The sequence below is a fragment of the Osmia bicornis genome, chromosome 14 (assembly GCF_907164935.1).
Source record: "Osmia bicornis bicornis chromosome 14, iOsmBic2.1, whole genome shotgun sequence".
NCBI classification, from domain to species: domain Eukaryota; kingdom Metazoa; phylum Arthropoda; class Insecta; order Hymenoptera; family Megachilidae; genus Osmia; species Osmia bicornis.
The window spans coordinates 287,007-312,470 of NC_060229.1; the positions used below are offsets into that span (position 1 = coordinate 287,007).

At 39.8% G+C, this 25,464-nt stretch overlaps 3 protein-coding genes across 3 annotated transcripts; all 3 read right to left on the reverse strand.

Annotated features, from left to right (window-relative positions):
* Positions 1-6,641: 6,641 nt before the first annotated feature.
* LOC114878675 (protein sister of odd and bowel-like) lies at positions 6,642-10,358 on the reverse strand. The gene is made up of 2 exons (XM_029192754.2): positions 9,103-10,358; positions 6,642-7,425 (listed from the first exon to the last, which is right to left on the reverse strand). Exons 1-2 carry the CDS (start codon positions 10,065-10,067, stop codon positions 7,080-7,082), a joined length of 1,311 nt encoding a protein of 436 aa, XP_029048587.1. The 5' UTR covers positions 10,068-10,358; the 3' UTR covers positions 6,642-7,079.
* A 5,496-nt stretch (positions 10,359-15,854) lies between these two features.
* LOC114878679 (odorant receptor 49a-like) lies at positions 15,855-17,915 on the reverse strand. The gene is made up of 9 exons (XM_046288700.1): positions 17,826-17,915; positions 17,526-17,651; positions 17,341-17,458; positions 16,976-17,237; positions 16,688-16,783; positions 16,514-16,604; positions 16,200-16,336; positions 15,987-16,119; positions 15,855-15,908 (listed from the first exon to the last, which is right to left on the reverse strand). Exons 1-9 carry the CDS (start codon positions 17,913-17,915, stop codon positions 15,855-15,857), a joined length of 1,107 nt encoding a protein of 368 aa, XP_046144656.1.
* A 2,101-nt stretch (positions 17,916-20,016) lies between these two features.
* On the reverse strand, positions 20,017-22,059 carry LOC114878677 (odorant receptor 43a-like). The gene is made up of 9 exons (XM_046288702.1): positions 21,994-22,059; positions 21,733-21,858; positions 21,548-21,665; positions 21,186-21,447; positions 20,804-20,899; positions 20,633-20,723; positions 20,410-20,546; positions 20,151-20,283; positions 20,017-20,070 (listed from the first exon to the last, which is right to left on the reverse strand). The coding sequence occupies exons 1-9, from the start codon at positions 22,027-22,029 to the stop codon at positions 20,017-20,019; spliced, it is 1,053 nt and encodes a 350-aa protein (XP_046144658.1). The 5' UTR covers positions 22,030-22,059.
* Between the last annotated feature and the right edge of the window lie 3,405 nt (positions 22,060-25,464).

The window sequence follows — 25,464 nt, forward strand, 5'->3', positions numbered from 1 at the left end:
AGGTAGATAGATTGTCGTACGGGTACGTAGAGGCGCGCGTAAAACGATCGAGGGAACCGGCAGGATCGCATAAACTGTGAAGATTTAAGCGGCTTGAAACCGCTCACGGACGAGGAAACCATCTTCCACCACGACCACCATGGATACGCTCTTAGGCCGGTTTACCTATGTTGAACAATGTTTTACCGGGCACCGAGCTTAAATGTCCAAGCAGAACCACCGCAATGCTTTTAGTCGGAGATATTGAAAATGAAAACGTGAAAATACTATTTCAATTACCGACGTTTACGAGGATGCTTTTATTCATGGGGGATACACACGACGCGAACGGCGACAGGTAAATGGGGTGAGAAGGAAAAGAATGGCTAGATGGGACTTTGGATCTTGTTAGGAAGCGAGAGTACCTATATACCTGATATCGCAGGAAGTTGATAGAAATGTATTTCCACAATTAAAGTAATGAATTTCAATGCAGCTTCAAATAGAAAACTATTTTCCCACGTTTCTTTTTTTCATATAATTTCATAATTTATTAGTGAAAGCGTTGAAATAATAATCTAAGGCCTAACAATTCGCTCGAAACTATCATTAGCATTATTTGTGTTGCATTTAAAGATAACAAACAAGTTACAGTATCCAATGAAGATTGAAGATTTAGAGGCCCCGAGGTCTTTGAAATGAAGAAACCATCATAACCGTGAGAATACTCTTAGCTCATTTAACTATTTTTAATAATATTGTAAAAGGTGAAGTAAATGCCGCGACTAAATCTAATGGAATTAATAAACCATAAATTGCAATGTAAGTTATAAAAGTAACGACATTAATGTATGAAAAATTAAACAAGATACCCGACATGTTATATTAATATTCGTAACATGAAGGTATAAATTATAAATTTTAATCAATTCAGAATTCAAAATTATTTCCCAAGAAAGATTGAACGAGTAAAATTTTTACTCTTGGACAGTCGATCTTGGAGAAAGCTTCCTAGTTTAGTTCTCAATTGACCTAGACTCTGCTATTCATGGGTTAACATGTTATAATATATTTAATTCCTTTTGTTATATAAATATTTGATTAAAAAGTGAAACTTTAATATGTCATTCCTGACAAGGTAGTTCTACTGTACCAGTCAACACGTTTCACATAAACAAGTATTTGATCTTCCAGTTGCTTGAGAAAGCGTCGCCATACTCCTATAGTGAGTCTCAACGAGTTTAAAGGAGCTTTTCAAACGATGTTGATAACTTTCGCAAATGGACAATCGTTCGCGTCTTGTTGCAAGTTTATGCACAGGACGAACCGCTTGTCGCGGTGAATATATTCACTGTACTGACTTAAGAGGTTAACTATACTCGACGATATTTCAATAGGAGGCGAAGCAAATATCATGTTCCAGGCCCAATCTCGCGAGAGAATAAACTGTAAAAGGTGTAAATCAATGAACTAATGTAACGAGTAGAGGCGCACGGATATATTGGTAACGTAATAAGTCGCCGGATCGTATGTACGTCGACAGTGGACTTAAAGTTTGCTTCACACTATTGGTATCCTTCCTTTTAATAATGCGGATACATGTCTGTGAGTGACGCTGAGACGTTGTACGCATGCTCGAAAACAAGGCAGTAAAAATATTATATGTGTACTCTTACAATGATAGTACCACAGTATCGATCGAGCATCAAATTTTTGTTAAAAATTGGGGTTTTAGTCAGTAGGAATCTGACACTCCCCCGCCGCCCTCCCCCAGGGGTCGGTGGGGGGTCTTATGCAAGATTTCCCTACGTTAAAAAGAACAAAAAAAAACCAATCCTTTACACCTCTGCTTTCCTTGCATTTCTGCATCCCTTACATCTCTGCATTCCTTACATTCCCGCATACCTTATATCCTTGAAAAGACGCTTTCAGCGTTCGTAACCGCGCCCTCTAGTGGAGAAAAAAGGACAAAAGAACAAATAAATTTAGCGCCATCTGGTTTTTGAAAAAGGAACTAAATCAAGCAGAGATTTTGGCCCTCTAGCGGCAAAAATGTGAACTAAAATCTCTACCTCGAATCAGCGCCATCTGGTTTTTGAAAAAGGAACTAAATCACGCGGAGATTTTGGCCCTCTAGCGGCAAAAATGTGAACTAAAATCTCGACCTCGAATCAGCGCCATCTGGTTTTTGAAAAAGGAACTAAATCACGCAGAGATTTTGGCCCTCTAGCGGCAAAAATGTGAACTAAAATCTCGACCTCGAATCAGCGCCATCTGGTTTTTGAAAAAGGTACTAAATCACGCGGAGATTTTGGCCCTCTAGCGGCAAAAATGTGAACTAAAATCTCGACCTCGAATCAGCGCCATCTGGTTTTTGAAAAAGGAACTAAATCACGCAGAGATTTTGGCCCTCTTGCGGCAAAAATGTGAACTAAAATTTCAACGTCAGATCAGCGCCCCCTGGTGGCAAAAAATGGAATTAAATTTTGCAAAAATTTAAATTTAAAATTATTTTTGACGAGACTTTACTTACCTTTACTTACCTGTACTTACCTTTATTCGAACCAGTGGCTATAAGTATTTTATTTATAATATATTTAGCATAAGGGTTGAAAGGATACAAGAGATGCAGGGAGAATTCAGGAGTGTAAGGGATACAGAGATATAAAGGGTACAGAGATGTAAGGGATGCCGAGGTATAAGGAATGCCGGCATATACGAGATGCAGGAATATAGGGAATGTAGTGATATAAGGGATACAGGGATGTTAATGATGCAGACATGTAAGGGGTGCAGTGATAAAGGGTCGGGCCTGGTGAGGCCTTCAAAGACAAAAAAATAATAAATAACTAGAAAGATTGAGCCGAGGCCCATAAGTCAAATTGTAACAGATTAATTCCCCGTGCATAGCGCGGGGCGTTCCACTAGTTCTTATAATTCTGAAAGGCTCTATTATAGGTACATATATGTTTTTTTTACAAACCCATTTGTGTTGGGAATGAACGAATGAATAGAAATTGAAGCTATAGGATTTGTGAGTAAAGTGTCAAAACATTAAAACAATGGACAATCATAACAATCACAACACCTAATTTTACTTCAATTCGTCGCAGTTGCAACAATGTGGTAAAGAAAGGGTAACCACAGGTTGTAACGTGTTGCAAGAGATCGCTTATGCGACCGACCATGATCTCCTCAACGTAGTTCCTGAATATCCTTTAGCCGGCGACAATGATTATGGTCACACGTTGGTGAATATACTTGTGGCTGGCCGCAAGAAGAAGGCCCTGAAAAACACATGGCGAGTGCAATAAATAAAATCGACGATTTATTTTTTCAAGGTGTTGGTCCTTATTGTGGCACGACACACTTTTTTGTAATAATTTTTTTAATAGTACTAAAGGGGAAGAGGAAGCGCTGAAGAAGAAGGTGGAGGAGGAGCACTAAAGGCTCGAATACGTGGGCGAGTGCGAGCTTATGTCGCGCAAGTCACCACTCGGTTGCCCAGGGCATCCTGTCGTCTGTCATCCTGTCCGCCCGTCTGTATTTCCTGCCCTAGCATGCACACGCGTGCACGCATGTGCGTACTACACTCACGTGTTTCCTTGCTCCGCCAATCACGAACCAATGCGAACAACGCCGCGCAATTTTTACCCATTTAATGTGTCATATCCAGGGAACGAGCGTATTGTAATTTATTCACTCATTCTTTCGACCGGCGCGGCGGTAAATCACCGGGCCATTACAGGTTTGTTTTAATTGATATCAGTTTTTTTATTTTTTATTAAATTCTCTACCAAAGAGGGAAAAACTGTATCCATTTTTTGTTATAGAGATACCGATGTTCGAGTACATTCATGTAGCCGTGTAAATCAAGTTGAACACGTCGAGGTTGGCAAGGAGGCGAAGCTATTCGCACGTGGCCCTTGGTGCAGCTGCTAAACGATACACGCCTGCGGAATTGCGGGTGGCCACCTTGTGCGTGAGTATCCGCCGATCGTATGCAGGCAAGTACAACTTCGTTCGGCTGGCTATGGAGACGTTACACCCGGGATCTCTTGCGCGAAAACATGTACGGCCCATTAGTTATTTATTTGTCCATAGGATAACGTGTAAAGAGGAAAAGACGCTAAAATAATCACGTGATATTTTTAGTAATTTTAAAACTCTTTATCATTGAATTATATTATTGTATAATAATGCTGTTTACCACGTTTATTATATTAACCCACAATTAGTATATGAGGTGTATAAATAAGATCTTTATATTTTCAATATTTCATTCCTCAAACTGGGTCAAAACGATTCTGCAATCTTCATACCAGAGTTAATTACGTTACGTTTGAAACAGCTTACTTTAATTAGTCAGAAGTAACTTCACACAAAGGAATCATTGCGTACCAGTGAACTTTGATATATGATGAGCAACACATATTTGAAGCATTGAAACATAAATAATTACAGCATCGACATACGATTATCATTTCTCGCAATCTAATATCTAAAGTTCAATCCGACACGACGCGACGCGACGCGACGCGACGCCTCGGATAGAAATTACCCATGCAGGTATTAGATCGAAAGATTTCAAATAAAGAAGTAAAAAAGATTCATATGTATCGACAAAGTGATTATGTAAATGGAATTAGCATATTAATCGATGTATATTTTTTTAATTGCTATAATTTTTACAACAATGTAGTCAACAATTTTCATACAATGTGCAATATATTTTGCAATTAAAATTTGCATAAATGAATCCGCAATAACAAACTCGATAAGAAGAATTGCACCACAAATAAATAAATAAATAAATAAATAAATAAATAAATAAAAATATCCTTCAGTCACAAAACGATCGTGATACCGGTATCGTCGAGGAAGAGTAACCCAATCGTCTCTTCCTTGTGGCACGCGTGTAAAGATATCCTTATACTATACCGGAGACGACGAAGAAGAATAAGAAGAAATTCCGAACGAGTAGAGTAGGGCTGACCAGACGTGTTATCGACGCTCTGCCAACCCCTTAAATCAGCGAAGCTAAGCGAAGAGGGTGCAGAAGAAGAGGAAGAGGAAGAGGCGGAGGGAAGATCCTCCTTTCCCTTTCCCTGATCCCCTGGATCGTTTCTTTTTTTTTCTTCTTCTGGTTCGTGACGAAGAGAGGACATGCGCATGCAGATCACGTCGGTTGTAGCCAAGTGATAGCGTATCTGTGGGCGGCGCGTGCGTGTGGTCCTTCTATGTCCCCTTTAACTTCCAACCTTCCCTTTCGTCTCTTCCTCCATGCTTGAGGGAACGCACCGGCCCGTTCCGAGCCTCTTCTCCTCTCTTTTTCACCTTATACCTGGATCCTACCGGTTTGCCTTTCTTCGCTTTTAAATGGGGAAATGACAGAGTTAATATGCGATTTAATACGTGTCTACCTGACGATACGCTTTCCGCGGTTCCGTACGCCAACTGTTCCGACCCCCTTCAGGTGGTTTATGGGCAGGATTTTATAGGCACCTCTTAACCATTTTGGATGTAAGAGACATCCATTGGTTAATTAATTAATTTTAGATAAGGTTCTTGATAAAAATTCAAATATATGTGTTTCTATAAAAACGTATTTATTTAACGTAATAACTTATAATAAAATGTATACCTTAATAGGATATTAGGTGTACAATACACTTGTGGTCAGATCAAGCTTCTTAGAGATAACGGCGATATATTGGAGAGAATGTAGGAATATTGAAAATTTTAATTTTGACGATATTAATTCAAGATATAAAAAGCTGCTTCAGAATCGTAAAGGTAATCGCGTTAAAGACAACAGGGTTCAAATAAATAGCCAAAGATTGTGTAGAAACGTAGCTTAGCGAATCCCAGTGAATTAATTTGCGCGAGAGGAGGGAACGCGATCGCGGCTGTCACGAAATTATGTAAATTTGCTTTACAAGGCTGGGACACGAGGTGTCCCTTCTTTTTCTTTCTTTCTGATCCGGATCGAGATTCCTCGAGTTTCCAGCTTCGGAACGAACTACAGCATGAAAGAAGTGGAAGTCGACCGGTTGTGCGAGATTCTCCTTATCGACGCGAGCTGTCCCGTCTTCGGCCAGTTCCCGGGCCCGAAATAGCGTCTTCAGGCCCACCTCGTGCCTTTCCAGCACCTACCTTCGAAAAAGAAACGTAACCCTAGACGTATCGCGGTGTCATGTCCCGCGCACCTGGCGGCCTCGCTCTTTGTAACACGATACACGCGTTTCTTCTTCTTCTTCTTCTTCTTCCTCCTCCTCTTTTCCATCGTCGTCGTTGTCGTCTTTGCTGTTATTGCTTCTTCTTCTTCTTTTGCATCGTTGATACTTTCCTCTGTGCTATCGTGTTCGTTTCGAAAAAGTTGAATGGAAAGAATAGTTGAGGTCGTTGAATTGTTAGTGTTAACATAACATTGAGAAAATAATATAAATTTCGTATCTACGCCTGAAAATTCCATATGATAAGAATTCTGAAAAGTAACAATAATGTCTTATTTACAAAGGAAAAATATTGAGGTAATTCATGCGGCAAGCATAACGACAATTTAAAAAATAATATAATAAAAGTTTATTTTACACGTACAAACGAAACACAACGGGCACGGTACATAGGTACACAGTGTGAAAATACAAAAGAAAAAAGATCCTCCTTACTCTAACTCCACATACCTATACATATAATATCTCGCTACATAACACAATTACACAAGTAACGAGCATATAAATCTGTAAGTAGCATCATCCAAATATGCTCTTAAAATTACTTTCTAAACATAAACGACTACAAATACGTACGCAGGTAAATACACATGAAAAAATCAAGGAGGAAAAATGTCCCATCTTACGATTAGACGAGTCCCGAATGTCTCAGCAAAGTATCTATAATTCATTCAAAAAAGTAAACGGCAAAATATTTGACAATCGTTAACAGCACCAAAGTGAAACCGACAAAAGAAGAAATTTATCTTCTTCAAATTCAGTGAAATAACAAAATTGGTCTTTTCAAGGTCCCTCTGGCACACTCGATCGTGCAAAACAAAATTGTTCTACTTCCGAGAGTGAGGGGTCCGAATGTACGGAACACTAGGACGTCTCCTGGAGGACAACAGCACTGGAGCCAGGTACAGGGATCCCTGGAGGCGGTGGCGACGTTGATACGCCCAAATTATGGGTCAACGAGTGCCTCCTGAGGTCGCAGTTCCTGCGAAAGACCTTGCCGCAGGAGGCACAGTGGTACGGCTTGATGTCCGTATGCGTCAGAAGGTGGGTCTTCAGATTGCTCCTCTGATTGAAACTCCTGGCGCAAACAGGACATTTGTGCGGCGATTCTTCCATGTGCAGGATCTTGTGAACGGCTAGAGTCCTACTCTGACAGAATCCTTTACCGCACTCCGCGCATTTGAACGGCTTTTCCTTGCTGTGGATATACCTGCAATAGAAGAGAGATTGAATTTTGTATTCTTATGAAATTATTTTAACGTTTAGTTTAAATAATGACGGAGGGTTACTTTGAGATTATTAACAATTTTTTACATTTATAGTGTTTTACTGACATTATGCGTTCATCAACACTCGTCAATGATCATATTATTTTTATGACGGTAAATATATAATAATACAAAGCTGATACTGGTAAATGAATGTGGATGATTTCAAAATGTTAGTTGCACTCAGAATGGGTGAAATAGTATCGATGAAAACATTATCGGTGAAGTGATTGTCAGTGATCTCAGGATAACGCGAGCTACGAACCCCGTTGAAGATCCTGGTAATAGGATTACCGAGATTAAGGGGATTAAGGATTGTTAGACTATCGGAGCGTGGAAATTTTGTAGACTACGAAACGATTAAAGGTGTGTTACGGTGATTGGTTTATTGATAAATTCTTGAGTGTTGAAGGTGTTAGGATTATAGGGGATGCAGGCCACCGAGGTTATTATATGATTAACATGTGTTTAATAAATAAGTATTCTAATGGTTGAAAATCTCTAATAAAGTGAGTCTTATACGTATCTTGAAGCTATTAGAATAATTAGAATACTAAAATACTGAAATAAAAGCCTGAAGGGAATAGTAACTTTTCATATTTTACTTAAATAATATTGAAATTCTTTCCATGGGCCATGGAATAAATAGAAATAATATTGCAACACATATAAACATCAAAATCACAAACAGATGACAGCAGCTGTCAAAGCCTGAATTGAAACAAATTCCAATTACTCCTTCAACCAGCATCTGAATTACTATAAATAACTCCTTTTACTAAACTCACAAAGAACATGACACACATTGACAAAGTCTTACTACCAGTAACGAATAAAACCAAGAGCCTAAGTGTGACTATTTTTAAGCGTAATTACCGAGTTGAAATGAACGGGAATTGCGAACGTATCGATTGATGTCGAGGTGATTAATGATCAAGATACGGAAAGCTCTATAAATTGTCACGAATTGATCAACGTAATTAATACACAGACGTCGTAATTATATGTTCGACCAAACACAGCCACGTGTATTATTTCGCCGTGTTTAGACACTACAAAGATTGCAATAAATTTTACCGCGCGGAGAAGAAAGCTTGCTGCCATGATTGGTGTAATGGTACTTTTGCTGTGCACACTTCGTTCTAGCAAATAAGCGTACGTAATAGCAACTTTATCTTCCGCGTCTCTTCCGCGAAATGATCCTTGCAAGGCTAATTTTTTCTTTCTTTCGCACTTTTAACGGGCTTCTTTGAATAGAGGTAAATTGGGTTCAATTATCAATACGCGCGACGATTTCTAGTTTATATAACAGGGCTCGGACTTTCTATGATGATGATGATTCAATAATTTATAATTCTTTATAAAAATGTATTGTTACTTTTGTATTTATAACTGACAATAAAATGTGTCGAAATAATGCAGAGGAACCTGAAGCTGAACATGTCGAGAAACCTGACTTAAAGAGGAGCTGAAAAAAGAAGCTAAAGAAGCTAAAAAAAAAAAAGACTTGAAAATAAATTTAATCAACGTCTAGTTAAAAAGGAGAAGAGGTACCTACCGCATTATTAAATGACTCGCAGCATCTTAATCAACCTTAATTATGAATATAAATCTCTTACCTATGGTCCCTCAGGTGATCCTGCCGTCGGAAAGCTTTGCCGCAAATGTCGCACGAGTAGGGCCTCTCATCGGTATGCGTTCTCTCGTGTATCAGTAGATTATAGCTCTTGGTGAACTGTCTGCTGCAGAACTTGCAGATGAACTGTTTTTTCGGCCTTGATGCCCTGCACGTCCGCGGTATACTGGATTCAGCGGAGGTGGACGTGGCCTGGAGCGGCGACGAGGAGGACAACGAGGACGAAGAGGAGGAAGAGCAAACCGACGACGAAGCCGGAGATGTAAACGAAGAAGCAACGATTTGAGACAGATTCGATTGTTGCACCGTCGTAGAGCTGGAATTGACTCGATTACCATCGGATATCCGTCGCAACAACACCTCATGATTCGCGGAGGAAGTCGCTACAGAAGTGTCTCGCAACAGTACTTCCTGTTCCTCGAGAAGAGCCAAATCCTCCTCAGTGTCTCCGATAAAATCCAACCGCGCTTCCTCTTCGTCCTCGGCGGAATGCAACAACCTCTCGGCGACTAACTGATCATTTTTCGACTGTGCCGTCGATGTCAGGGTGTTTTCGAGTCCAGTATTTATGGGAGAGCACCTCTGATTACTGGTAACAGTCAGCCCTGAAGAGCCCGATTGGTTGACACCGGGTGCTGCACTGCTGGCATGAAGGCGATGAAGGGTCAGATAAGTCTCTAAGGCCTGAAGATTCAAAGCTGCAGCTGCGGCGTGTCCGGGAGGTAGCAGGGCTGCTCTCTGAAGAGCTGCCAAGAGAGCTCCCTGTAGTCCTAGGGCCACACTCTGCAGGGTAAAATTCGGCAGACCCGCCTCTGTGACACTGGCGACATCCCTGACCTCTGTACTGGTAGATGCCGAAGAAGACGGGACCATTACGATTCCCCGCTCCTGCTCCTGCTCCTGCTCCTGCTCTTGGTCCTGCTGTTGCTGTTGCTGTTGCTGTTGCATCCTCCCCCTTTGTTAAAATCGTCCTGGGTCAGGATCAGGGGTTGCCGACGTGTTGCCGGCACCATTGGCGAAGGTGAGCTCTGTGGGTCCTTGCGGATGGGTCCAAACGAGCACAGTTTTGTTCACAGTTCGAAATCGATTACCGACGACTTCATACTCGGGGTTAATCGCGAGAAATCGTTTATGAGCGATCGCGAGACGGTTCACAAACGAGAAAACTGCAAAGAGAAGACACACACGCGATGCTGGCGGTGCGAAAGCGCCCCGACGACTGCTCTTGCCTCTCGCTGCTGGGCACTGCTCGTGGAGACACCTGGTGGCAGGTATCCGAGACGACTTGGGACCGTCCGCGAGGAACGGGCCCCGGATTCTGGAGAGAGAGCCACAGCTGGCCCGCAATTGCTCGCCGTTTCGGTGTAAACGGCGCGGCGCGGCGTCGTCGCGTCGTTCGTAATCTCGCGTATGTAGGTACATACACGCGTGACTGCGTGTGCGGATACGCGTGCGCCTTCGTGACAACCCCTAGTCCTTCCTCTAACGAGTTAGGGTTTAACGCATATATAATGTTTCAATGGGAATTGACGGTTTTTCTGTGATCACTAATTACCATCGCGACGTCTTTTTAATATAGTCAAATATGTAATCAATTTTAAAAATAATGAATAATGTAGGTATTATACCAAAAAATCTTATATTTGAAAATTAACTAATCATATTCTCGTAAATATTAATCGTTCGATAGCTGTTCGTCAAATTTTGCGAACAGCTTTTCATTCAATTACACTACGCTAGAGCTACGAAGGTTAAATTGGTTTCTGTCTAGCAACGTATCGGTAAATCTCTGTGCTTCTGTGTTCACGGCTATCATTAAAACGTCGCGAATTAAGAATTACGAGGTACTTACGTAACATGCTGTGAGCTGTGAAAGTAATGAACAGCAAATTCCGGCATGGCGTGTGTCACCAACGACAGATACGCACGTCGAGTAATAAACAATGTAAATACGACGTTGCTTGTTCCTTAGCGAGTTATTCGCCAATTTGCAGTCCGAATTCTACGATACTCTGTTATTCGAGGGCCCCCTTGGTTGATAAACTTGATTAAAAATTGAAATTGAAATAACATTTAATCCTAAAGAAAAAAGACTATAATAAACAAATTTCATTGAATATTTTTTTAAATAATAACCGGAAGGATGGTTGCAGAGTGAAGCCCGGGACTGTAGCTTCCTTGGACCTCCATTTAATCCGGCGGTACCGCCAATTCACAATCCAACACACCTAACGGTCTGCACCATTTTCCACCCCCGCGTCTATTTAGAGCCTACTCTACACGGTGCTGCCACTCCGTTGCAAAGGTGCAACAATTTACGACGGCAATTAATGCGGGAGAGTAAACCGTGTATAGCACCTATAGTTAGCTGCCTCTCCGTCACGACGAGCAAGAAAGACGGACACGTTCCATGCACGCGTGGTACCTACTGCAGGAAGAACAGAGTGAAATCCCCAGCCAGACTGGAGGGTCAAGAAAGAAGAAGAAGAAGAAGAAGAAGAAGAAGAAGAAGAAGAAGAAGAAGAAGAAAGGAGACGAGAGGAAACAGCGGATAGAAGCTAAGCAAGGGAAAGAGAAAGGGAGAAGCGATGCAAGGCAGACTAAATAATATTATAGGTGGTGTTCTCACGGTCTCGGGACGCCCGCGGGCCAACTCGTCACCCCCTCCGCCCCTTTCTCGTCTTCTTATTCTCCTCTCCTCACGGCCCACCTCGTACCCGACCTCTTACACCCCCACGCCGCGAGTTTCGCCCACGCTAAAGCCCCACGAAGTCGTTGGATCCCATGGGTGGGAGAAAGAGGGCCCAAACGACCAGGAACGAGTATGGACGACAACGGACGAAGGGTCAGGGTTCATCTCGCGCTCGCTGACCGTCACCGTGGACGGTTTTCTTTCTCTTTTCTTGCCCGCCGCCTTCTTCTCCTTCGCCTTCGCCTTCGCCTTCGCCTTCGCCTTCGCCTTCACCCTCCTCCTACTTATCCTTCTCATTCTCTTCGTTTCTTTTCTCGACCTTTCCTTGTATGCAGCCTTCCTCCTCCCACATCGGAACGTTTCAACCCCGAATTTTCAAGATTTTCGCAGATTGGGAGATCAAGTTCTTGCGGAATGATCGGTTAATTAAGTTGCTCCAGGGAACGGAAAGGTAGGGTGGAGAACGTTCTTCGAGTGGGTTTTAGATATAATGAAGTTAGTCATGAGGATAATCTAAGGATAATTAAAAGTCATTTTTTATAATAGAAATTGTTATCTTATTCATCTTCAACTTCACCAGCTAGAAAATTTGTCAATTTATAAATTCAATGGGAATTTTTCAAAGGATAATTTGCTACAAAGTCAAATTTTTCGATTGGTTGAATATATTGAATGTGTTAGTAAGGATGTTCTATTCAAAGACCTTGGTGAAATTGATTTTTAAATTTTGATGCACGATGGGTAGATTGATTGATGCTCACGTTTAATCTTCCTTTTCGTTCCTTTCTTTCGTTGTCGTTTCGATAGTTCATAGTGTTTAACGAAGAAGATGGCAGATATTTTGGATCTATAGGAGCAATCAAAGAGAGAGTGTTAAATGAGAATCTTGATTAATGCGTAGTAGCTTCGGAGATTGAGGAGATTGGTAACTATTTTTCTTTTTTGTTGAAATGAATGTTTGGAGTTAATTAAAGTGACATATGGTGTAATATAAAATTATACTGATAATTAAGAAATTTACAGTGAAAATTATATTTTCAATTAATTTCTTTTGTTAAAAAATTATTAATGTTTTCTTTTTGGAATTAGTAATATTTTTCAGTGTAAAAAAAAGGATATAGTAGTAACACTTACTTGACTGTCAAATTACAAATTTATATTGAATGAAAAGACATTCTTCTTCGTCTTTTATTTTTTGAAAGTATAGTATTCAGTCTTGGCGTTTATATCCGGAATTCCATTGCGTCACCTCAGCTAGAATTCCATTCTGACGATTTTGAGACTAGACCTCGGCAACTATATTTGGTTTGTGCGAATAAACGACGTCCATACGGTTATCTTTACTAAACACAAAGACAATTCTTCTCCCCTTTTATTTTGACAATACTGAAAATACCAATGTCTAAGCATTATACAGTGTACCCTCTCAATTAATGGCTAGTCATTCTGATATCAACTTTACTGCACAAGGCGTTGAAAATAAAATACGGTATGCTACTAATGACAATGATATTAATAAAGCTAGAGAATAAAATAAAAATATCAAAAATAACTAAAATCGATAAAGTTGTATTATTTCATTGCATACCAATACTATAAACTTTCAAGATACTGCAAAATTATTTAAAACTCGTTTCTCATGCAGATAATTTTAAAAATCACAAAATAATGATATTCTGAACAATAAATCACTCGCATAACCATATCAGTACCTTAACGACCTCGATAAAAGTCCATCAATCTTAAACATTCACAACTTACTTGTTTAAACAACACAATGTTGCAAACATCTCGCGTGAAGCGTCAGAGTTGAAACAAGCAATCGACTCGTTCCTGGCTACCCAATAAATCTTCTTTACAGCGCTCCGAATTAGCATACACCCGCTAAACTTAACATACACTGCTGGCCGTTAAACCCATACAACAGTAACCAAAATAAATTGCAACCAGAATTGGACAGCCATTTCATTTGAACGAAATATAACAAATGAAAATAAAAAGTAAATTTTCAAATCATCAAAAGCAGAGGCTTGAAGGAAATTTTGCTATAACTGATTGGACGCTTAATGGATTAAACGAATAAACAGGAAAGAAGCAACGATACGAACAGTTGCGAAGGATCGATCGATCGACTTCGCGCTCCGGAAAAGCACCATTCTGCCCTTTAGCATCGCGAGGTAAAAGGTTACCAAGCGGTGTTCACCATCGATAAATAATGTAACATGGCGTGACATGAGAAATTCCTCGCGATCACCGACCTACGTTGAATTAGAAACGAAGGAACGGTGTTCAAGCTCGATCCTAATACGTTTTGCCTAACGATAAATCGGTCCTCGGTAAGTGTACATGAGAAATGAGCCTTTCAGAAGTCAAACCGATCAACTCGCCTGAGTTTTCTGTAAATTTAATATCGACAAATTTTTTCGATAGATTAATTTATGTGTTTATTGTGCCATATATTAGGAACCTTTATCTTGGAACACACTTGTGTCTGAAATATTTGAATTTTGCATAAAGCCGCATAAAGTATCTATACCGTGTAACTTATTTATATACAATACAGAAGACTCTCATTACATTATCTCCGACGGGTAGGTATGTAGGAGCGGAAAATTTGTCAATTGAGAACGGGAAGAGGAAATAGAAATATATCATTTTCATAGACTATGATGGTGGATGGTGGAAATCCATCGCTCGTATCGCAACATAATGAAAGTCCACTATACCACTTTTTACAAATTCGATAACTTTTTATTCGTTATATTATACGTTATTTTTATTTTTAAGCATACGATTGTGAAAATAAAATTTCTTTGCTTTCGATACATGTAGATATGTAGGTACATCCGTTGGAAAAAATGGGAAACTTCAATTCATCCGAACGAAAACACCCATAGCAATAAAAGAAATGCCGGTGAATATTGTACAACCACGGGTAACAATTTCGCAGAAAGCAATGGTTGACCGACTACGCAGCCAAGCGAGAAAGAACCAGACAAATTAATCCGTTTGCCTGGTTTCATTTATCATTCGGGCTGTTTCATCCTCGTTCACCGTGTTTACACGTGCTACACCACGAAAGACGCTAATTCGACGGTGTTGGCCCGATCGAAAGAAAGGATATCAGATCGTAAAACGATCTCGTCTTTGTGCGCGAGCATCGGGGTTCGGGACCGATCGCGGTGCACCGAAATCGCCTGGCGATCTCCAGGGTACACGCTCCCTCTGGATCGTTCGAGCACCTTTCAATTTGCTCTTGTTTCCTGAATGCGGTGAAGCGCAGAGGGAGGCCGCGACTTCCCGCCGCGTAGATAATTAGATCGCTACCAACCACCTCAACTTTCACGCATCTTCACCTCAGTGGTTACGTACCCGCCGTTTCTTCCTTCGTGTACCATCGCTTGTTCCGTCGGCTTCTCTCCTTCCGTCTATCTGCCCGCAGCTCCTCGCGCGCACGCTTTCCGCTCCACATGATTCCCCAATGGTTGCCCGCGATGCAACCGACTTGGTCCGTGAGCATTCGCGGAAAGCTTTGCTCTTGATTTCTGACGCGAGAAGGTGCCCCCTGTAGGTGCAGACTCGAATATCTCTAACTAACCATCCCCTACTTCGCTGTTTCTTTCAATAATTTCCGATTGCAAATTTCAAATCGCGCCGCGGAATAGGTATCCGATGAACGAGTCAACGGATTTATCATTAGTCCCGGCTGGCTGATTAATGACACCAGCGACCCCGCCCTTCTAAGAAGCCACCTGATGATAAGATTAATGCATCACAGTCTCTGTGGATCCACTCGGTTTCATACACGTGTCACTGGTAATGAAACGTCCAAATAAATATCCAAAACAAACTTGGGGTGAAAACTAAGTACTGCGAGAATTTTGCTAAAAGCTCTTGTATTACGATACAAACGCAATTTTACTACCATTTTTTCTCTTTTTACAAATATTATTTACTCATAAATTTACCATTTTCCTTCTTTGATACCCTGTATACATATGTATAACCGAGTCCTCGCCATTACAGCAAATATTTTCGGTGAATCACTCCCTCAATGATAGCAAAATTGTAAAGTACGACATACAAGTTTTAACAATCTTCAAACAAAATCATATTGAGTATTAATTGTAACTGTTACTACACAATAATTACATTAATAAGATAATAGTACGTACTGCTCCGAAATTCTCGATGTTCATTTCGTATAATCCTCCTGCTGATAGCTTACATGGCTTGCTGCATCTAATTTGCATTATGTGGAGTGTTTTCTCGAATTTCAATGGTATCTCGTGCCATTTAGAAACGTATCTGTCATAGAATTTGCATATCTCATTCGAGTCCATTAAAGCTAATTAACACGCTTCGTGATTTGGGGCAAATATACGTACATATCATTAATTAACTCTGAACTTCGATCTATCATCACTTGGCCAGGTACACTGAGGGCGTACAAATGAAATTGTTGACCCAATAGGAACATAATAACTTTAAGAGACTCCCTCGGTTGGTCGATGTACATAACAGCCTAATTAATAAAAGAATTCATACGTATCGCAATGTAATCTAATTAACCCTTATGTGGACAACAATGTGCCTGGATATATATAGAATTTTAAATGTTTAAAATTTATCGCATAAATTTATATATGGGTTGCTGACATAAGGGTTAAGTTTTGGTTCTGTATGTCATAATAATTCTTACTTGAACGGCTGTTGAGGTAATGCCAATCATGTTGAACAAAACTTGAAACAAGTAACTTGTGCGAGTACTTTCGTCCATATACTCGTAAAAGCTTCGCGTGTAACGAAAGAACAAATTAAATGAATTCTGTGCTTTTTCATAATTTAGTATGTATTAATTTGTATTTCTATGAACCTGATGGCTTCGTAATGAATGATCACACAGCTTTTAAATCGATTGTCTTTAATATCAATCGCTCTTCCGACTTCCGCTGCTTTCTTAACCTGATACCTACACACATTTTGAAAAAATGGGTGAAATACAGAAATAGTTTTGGAAATTTAGGTAGCAGTAACTCGAGATGAACAATTTTGTCATTTCACTACTAAAGATTTTCCAGTCTTAAATATTGCTTCTTTAATACTTATTAAAATTTTTTTAAATTAAAAATGGTTGCCTCAGTGATTAAATAATTAAACTTACCCGCATAGGACAAACAAACCACAGGAGTAATGAATAATAACCATGTATAATGAGTCTATAGTGGTTATAATTAACACAATAACAAAGGACCACCATGCTGAATGTAAATGAACTATATAAAAATGATCATCCATGTCTACGATGTAATTCAACTTGAATAATGGTAGCTTTGCTCGAGTTTCATTTAACGGGGCAATGATATCTAAAAACGGAGAACACAACGGAAGAGATACGAATAGCACCAGAAATCCCCATAAACTACCTGGAAGAAATCTGAAATTTTACTCAATTTTTCAAAAATTGAATGTGTATGTTACTTTTAAAATGAACAGCTCATTATTGAAAAATTTTATAGAATGTATTACTTCTATATAAACTGCCCATTCTACTTCCTTGTTCGGTGATTTCATTCAGAATGTGTAATTCGCCATTGATCTCAGAGATATCCCATTGTTCAGTCATACGGTCGAACATGTTTTCAAACTGCAAAGTGGTAGTACTTGATGATTTTGGTATATTTCTTAATATATCAATTCAGTAACCTAAATACCTTTTTCCTGTTAATGTTGTGATTTAGTATTTTTATCAAGGCAACCAGTGCTGTGACTATAACTGGCACGCACTCCATAACTGTGTCCAGGTCGTGTTCGCGCATTGAAGAATATGTTTCTAACAGCTGGGAGTATAGTGATAAAATAGAAAGTTAATACAGTAAAAATAGTAAAATTAAATGATTATAAATTTAATAATTAAAAAATGTTAAACTGGATGTTTAGAAAGTGGAAAATGGAAAATCGGAAAATTTGCTATTTCCCTCATCCGTGTCTTTAAAAATCACGTTTCTACTTACTGCTGGGATTAAGAGGCTCACTACAGTAGAAACCATCACAGTCACATTGATTTTCTGACTTCGTTCCGTTTGATATGGATACTGTCCCATAAGTGTCAAATATTTTTTGAAAGCTTTATAACAAGGTAATTGGAATGCATTGCGCTCAGGGCATTTCATTTTCCTGTAGCATTAAATGTTCTGAACTTAATCTGAATCGATTAAAAAACTGTTAATTCAGTTGGAAATTTGGAAATAAATTATCCCCCTTCTGTCGAATTATAGTCAACGCGTTAATTATTTTTCACACACTTGTGTTTTAGATGTAGCAAAACTGATGGCACGTGTATAACAACAAACGATCACGTGTATACCGATCTGCGAAGAAGATGAAAATGATTTTATATAAAGGTAGAAAGTAAAACCCTCCTACCTGTAGAACAAAGTAATTGCCGTGTTGTCATTCTATTCTTCTGTATCTAATATCGAACACCTAGGTATCTTGCGTGATTCGATGAATTGACAGGTACCTATTATGGCATAGCTGTTGAATTATAATGCTATATCATAAACATAAGGTACTATGACGTTTGGACGCAAAGGGTGTCCGAGGGGTGTGTTACAATTTCTTATGCACGACAGAAACCAGAAACTGGCAGACGTTTGTCAATGAATATTTTAGCTAGTTGGTAAACTGACGTGGAACTAGTATGTCACCAGTAAAATCAAAATAGTGTTCTGAATGATTCAGAACGGAAGGCCTCTGTGACAATTACGACCATAAAGTCAATAGACAATTTCGTTATATTTTCGGTGTCAACAATATACTTTTTTCTAGTAAGTTTATGTGATTAATTTGTTACTTTATTTAAACTGCATACGATGGTTATACTATACCGAATATAAAGTAACGATTGCCGGTTACGCCAGCCGAGTGAAAAAAAAAAAGAAAAGGAAACAAATTAATCGATTTTTATCTCGGTTTCATTTATCATTTTCGGTTTGCTTGATCCTTGTTCCCGTGTTTACACGTGCTACACCACGAAAGACGCTAATTCGACGGTGTTGGCCCGATCGAAAGAAAGGATATCAGATCGTAAAACGATCTCGTCTTTGTGCGCGAGCATCGGGGTTCGGGACCGATCGCGGTGCACCGAAATCGCCTGACGATCTCCAGGGTACACGCTCCCTCTGGATCGTTCGAGCACCTTTCAATTTGCTCTTGTTTCCTGAATGCGGTGAAGCGCAGAGGGAGGCCGCGACTTCCCGCCGCGTAGATAATTAGATCGCTACCAACCACCTCCACTTTCACGCATCTTCACCTCCGCGGTTGCGTACCCGCCATTTCTTCCTTCGTGTACCATCGCTTGTTCCGTCGGCTCCTCTTCTTTCGTCTATCTTTTCGCCGCTCCTCGCGCTTCACGCGCACACTTCCCGCGCGACGTGTTGCCAATGGGTGCCCGAGATGCATCCGAGATCTCTTCGTGAGATTTGATGTTAATTTTTGACGCGTATCTCTGTAGGCGTAGACTCGAATATCTGTAACTAACCATTATGCCCTATTTCGTGGTCCGTCCGGCTGTTTCAATAATTTCCGATTTTAAACTTTAAACCTCGCCGCGGAATAGCTATCCCGATGAAGGAGACAACGGGCTTATCGTGTTCACGACACCGAATTATTAGTCCCGGCTGGCTGATTAATGACACCAGCGACCCCGCCCTTCTAAAGAGCCACCTCGTGATAAGATTAATGCGGTACCGTCTGTGTGCATCCGCTCGGTTTCATGCAAGTGTCACCGATCTTGCTTTTGTAAATCTATTACTGGATAAGGTGGAAAGCAACGCGGCTATCAAACGCGCTCCTCACGAATGTTATTCCATTTTTCAAATTCGTCTAGCCGCTCGTTGATGACCGCGCGGCTGATTTACACGCGGGATTCTTCGATCTTCACTGTGTTGAGGACAGCCAAGCAACGTCGAGTAAAAGAGCAGTGGGAGTAAAAATCACTCTGATGAATCAATGTACATACACTGTTTCCACGGGAATGGTCCTCTGGATGCGTAACTGGATCTACTGCTTATGGAAGTATTCGAAGAGTTAACACATGTACCATTTATTTACACTTATATTGTTTATACATAGCTTAATAACATTCTGTTTTATATCGTATAAGACCCAGTTCTCTTCGTCGCATAAAATATTTTCTATGAATCACTCCCTCAGTGATAGCAAAATTGTAAAATACGACATACAGGTTTTAAAGATCTTCAAACAAAATCACTTTGATTATTAATTGTTACTTTCACGTCACGACAATTATATCAATATGATAATATAGTACATACCGTTCCAAAATTCTCGATGTTCATTTCGTATAATCCTCCTGCTGATAGCTTACATGGTTTGCTGCATCTAATTTGCATTATGTGGAGTGTTTTCTCGAATTTCAATGGTATCTCGTGCCATTTAGAAACGTAACTATCATAAAATTTTTATATCGCTTTCAAGTACATCAAAACTAATTAACACGTTTCGTGATATGTGAGTCAATGATCCACGGAATATTGTATACATATGTAATATGTTTGATGCATGTATACGTACATATCATTAATTAACTCCAAACTTCGATCTAACATCACTTGGCCAGGTACACTGAGGGCGTACAGATGAAATTGTTGACCCAATAGGAACATAACAATTCTAAGAGATTCCCTCGGTTGATCAACGTACATAACAGCCTAATGAATAAAAGAATTCGTGTGTATAACAATTTGCCAATTAATATAACTATCGAATTTTTGTTTCTTGACAGAACAACCCTTACTTGAACAGCTGTTACAGTGATACCAATCATGTTTAACCCAACTTGAAACAAGTAACTGGTACGAGTACTTTCGTCCATATCCTCGTAAAAGCTTCGGTGTGTAACGAAAGAAGAAATTAAGTGAATTCTGTGCTTTTTCATAATTTAGTATTAATTTGTATTTCTATTAACCTGATGGCTTCATAATGAGTGATCACACAGCTTTTAAATCTATTGTCTTTAATATCAATCGCTCTTCCGACTTTCGTTGCTTTCTTAACCTGATACCTGAGTATATTTAAATAAAAATTATTTGGTTGTTGACAATGGAACGTGTATAACATTTTGGTTGATTAATGTATCAATTTAAAGAGATAGATGGATAAAGCTGATGAGTGTCCCACTATAAATTCTCAGGGACTACAATATACATATATTTGTTTAATTTTTATTCCTTCCGTTGATATAAATATTATTATGAGTACGTGATATATTTGAAAATTTTAATAAATAATTATGTAGAAAAATCGTGCTTACCTATTATACTTTATAGTGAATACATAATTAAACTTACCCGCAAATAGCAAACAACCCGCAGCAGTAATGAATGATAACCATGTACAATGAATCGATGGTGGTTATAATCAACACAACTACAAGGGAACACCACGCCGAATGTAAATGAACTATATAAAAATGATCATCGGTGTCTACGATATAATTCAGCTGGAATAAGGGTAATTCTGCTCGGGTTTCATTTAACGGTGCAACGATATCCAAAAAAGGAGAAGACAACGGAAGTGATACGAATAGTACCAGAAATCCCCATAAACTAACTGAAAGAAATCGAAAGTTTTATTCAATTTTTCAAAAATTGATTTACGTTACTTTTAAAATTAACAGCGCATTATTGAAAAATTTTATAGAATGTATTACTTCTATATAAACTGCCCATTCTACTTCCTTGCTCGATGATTTCATTCAGAACGTGTAATTCGCCATTGATCTCAGAGACTTCCCATTGTTTAGCCATACGGTCGAACATGTTTTCAAACTGCAAAGTGGTAGTACTTGATGATTTTGGTATATTCTTTAATACATCAATTCAGTGATCTAAATACCTTTTTCCTGTTAATGTTGTGATTTAGTATTTTTATCAAGGCAACCAGCGTTGAAACTATAACTGGCACACATTCCATAACTGTGTCCAAATCGTGTTCGCGCATTGACGAATATGTTTTTAGCAGCTTGGAATATAATAATCGACCGGAAAATTAATAATATTATTATTATTACATATATATCAAAATGTTCGTTATAATTGGTCAACCGTATTTGTTTTATAATTTTCTTCTTATTTCGGATCAATTGATTCTACTTACTGACGGTGTTAAGAGGCTGATTATAGTGAAAACCATCACGGTCACGATAATTTTATGACTTTGTTCCGTTTGAAATGGATATAGTCCCATAAATATCAAATACTTTTTGAATGCCTTATAACAAGGTAACTGGAATGCATTCTTCTTACGATATTCCATTTTTTCTGTAACACTGAATGGTTAGAACTTAAGCTGAATCGATTAAGTTGAAACTTTTGAAACTTTGAAGCTTTAGAATTTTAGAATCTTAAAAATTTCACACTTGTGTTTCATGTGTAGCAAAACTGATGGCACGTGTACAACAACAAACGATCACGTGTAGACCGATCTGATGCAAGAAGATGAAAATGATTTTATATAAAGGTAGAAAGTAAAATCCTCCTACCTGAAGAACAAAATAATTGACGTGTTGTCATTCTATTCTTCCGTATCTAATATCGAACATCTAGGTATCTTGCGTGATTCGATGAATTGACAGGTACCTATTATGGTATAGCTGTTGAATTATAATGCTATATCATAAACATAAGGTACTATGATGTTTGGACGTAAAGGGTGTCCGAGGGGTGTGTTACAATTTCTTATGCACGACAGAAACCAGAAACTGGCAGACGTTTGTCAATGAATATTTTAACTTGTTGGTAAACTGACGTGGAACCAGTATGTCACCAGTAGAATCAAAATAGTGTTCTCAATGATTCAGAATGGAAGGCCTCTGTGAAAATTTTACTTAACGTTTTGAATTCATAACTAACAGCATAAATTCATAATAATTGTAGCTTTTTGTGTTGACATTAACGACATACTTCTAATTGGTAAGACTTGTATAGTTTAATTAATTGCACTCTCTAAATTTTTCTAACCATAGGTCACATAAGCATTAAAAATGGGACCTACATTCGTATAGGATTTTTCATTGCAAATGACATGTCAATGTTACCTTCCGAATCAGTCAGTATTCGATCATCTGCGAAATTAATTCGTAATTCATCCCGGAACATCCATCATGCAAATCGTTCGATGCAACCTCGTCAGCCTCACGGTTCAATCGAAAGCAGACAAAAATCTCCCTCGGAATGTCTACACGCTACGTTCCAAGTTCCAACCGAGCACGCCCATGCAACACACTCCTCCACCATAACAAATATCTGCTATCCTCAGACAAGACGGCACCCATAATAAAAGAGTACCAATGATCCCAGTGGCGTCACCCATGTTTTTCAGGGTGACACGGCCCCTACTGTTTCCTAGGCGACTGGATAAAGTGCTCCCTGTCGTGCGGACCCGGCATAATGCTAAGCCTTAGCTTCGAACAGGGCCAATGAAATAAATGTGATACTTTCAGCACTGCCGCCTTGCCTCCAGACTTCTTCTACGGTATAAATAACGCATAACTCCAGACTCGATGAACGAACGTCCGTTTCTGAATAGCAGACGGTTTAGGTGGCTAGCTAATCTGAAAGATTAGGATAGAAGAAAAGGGTAAGAGAAAAATTCGTGGAGGATACGTATCACCAGGAGGCAGAGCGTGATTCCATTAGTCAGGACCTCACCACCGATGCTTGGGTTTGGAACAGCGATGGGCTGACCAAGTGCCCGTTGAAGCGCACTTAATAATACATCTATTATACATATAATACAATTCTGGAAAAATACATCGCAACTCCATACTCTTTAACAATATCCCTCTAAAGAGTTCGATTGATCATCGATCGGATGATTCCAGGTACAAAAAGAAGAATGAAAAATCACCGCACGAAGGAAAGTGTGCGGTCATTTTCACGCTGCGATAGCAGGCGGCGACGTCTGCGAACGTAGAAGAAGAATCACGAGTAAAATTGAGGAAGGATGGAGGGATTGGGTGAAGGGATGCCAAGGTGCCCCCCGTCGCGACTCCATCGCCTAATCATTCTTTAAACGCGCATAAACAAGTCTCCGCGCTAGGAATCGGGGTATATGGTATATGACTAATGTCATTCCTGAACCAACGAAATTCCCATCCCTTTTCCGTCCCACCCCCGTCCCGTGCACCCTTATCTGAGTGACCAGAAAGCAGAAATCGAAGCGGCTCAGTGCGGCGGAGACGAGAATGGACTAACCAAATTGGAGATGCTTCCATCTTCAGGTGGAGAGAGGTCAGTGCGGGTGAGAGAAAGAGAAAGGGCAGCAACAGGCGCGGCAGTCTAAATCTAAAATGCAAATACACTCAACAAATCACTATCGGTGACAGGCATCCTTACTTTTAAAAAAGAGGAAGGAGAAGCCGGTGTACAGACCCCCTGCCAGGGGTTTCGAGGGTAACTCCAGGTCCCCTGAAGGCGAGTTTACACCGCATGCGGTCAACGCCTGTTGATGCATCCTTCCACGGCTGCTTCCTTGTACGCTGTCGCGCCGCTCTGTTGCGGTGTTAATGTACGCAATTCGATACCTCCACGTGGAAAGGAAGGTGCTACCTTCTTTTTTGGTTCGAAATATTTCAAACGTCGCGACGCGTCCCGCCTCTCCGCGTCGTTCCGGCGCCTTTTGATGTTGCATGTATATGTACATATATATCTGATACCAGGAGCTTAAAGGAATTAATGGGATTCTTCTACTGATCAGCTGTCAAAGGTAATGAGAATTTGTAAATGAATTTTGGTATACTTTTAACAAAACTACCATTTATTATTCCATTAAAAAAGTAAGTTGTTCCAGTTTGGTTACTGCTTACGTTAGACTGGAAAAGATTTTGGGCTGGAATGCGCGACACTCGCGGCGGGTGTTCAAGTAACACGAGTGACTTTTGACCCCGCAGGCGGTACCCCAAGCAGGGTGCGGCATTGGAAGTCTCCGAAAGGATTCACGCAGTCCGAAAAGGAGATGGAGAGGAATGGACGCAGAAATATCTCGACAATAGGGCCCAGTCATACGATAATAATGATCAATTATCGATCTGTCATTCAAAGGGTACGCCGACGGAATGCACGACGAATCGAACTCTTTTTCTTCTTTATCTTCTTCGTCTTCTATTGCTCTTTCTTCTTCTTCGGGACCGCCTTCGATCTCCTTCCCTTCTATTCGAACGATCCTCGTGGCATTTTAGTAACATTTTATGGAAAATGTTAACCGGTGCATGAGATCCATTGTTTAGAATACTTTTATAATTACCTGGCTTCGAATAAGGTACGGACAGAAGAATAATAGAATTATAGCAATGACTTAATTTTGTTTATTTTTTCCATTAAAACATAATCGTGGTCGACGGACGGTCCACGGAAAGAGGCAAAATTTGAATATTTTTTCGCGTTTCTGGGAACTTGAAAAATTTTGCTGTTCTGTGACATAAAGTTCATCTATGGTTTACGTGACATTACGAAATGAATATGGCCGCATGTAGGAGGGGGAGGACATCGTATGCGAGCCTCCGTACATATTTTGGGAGAACACCACGCGGCCGAGCCGGTCATGTACCGCCGTGGGCAACAATATTCA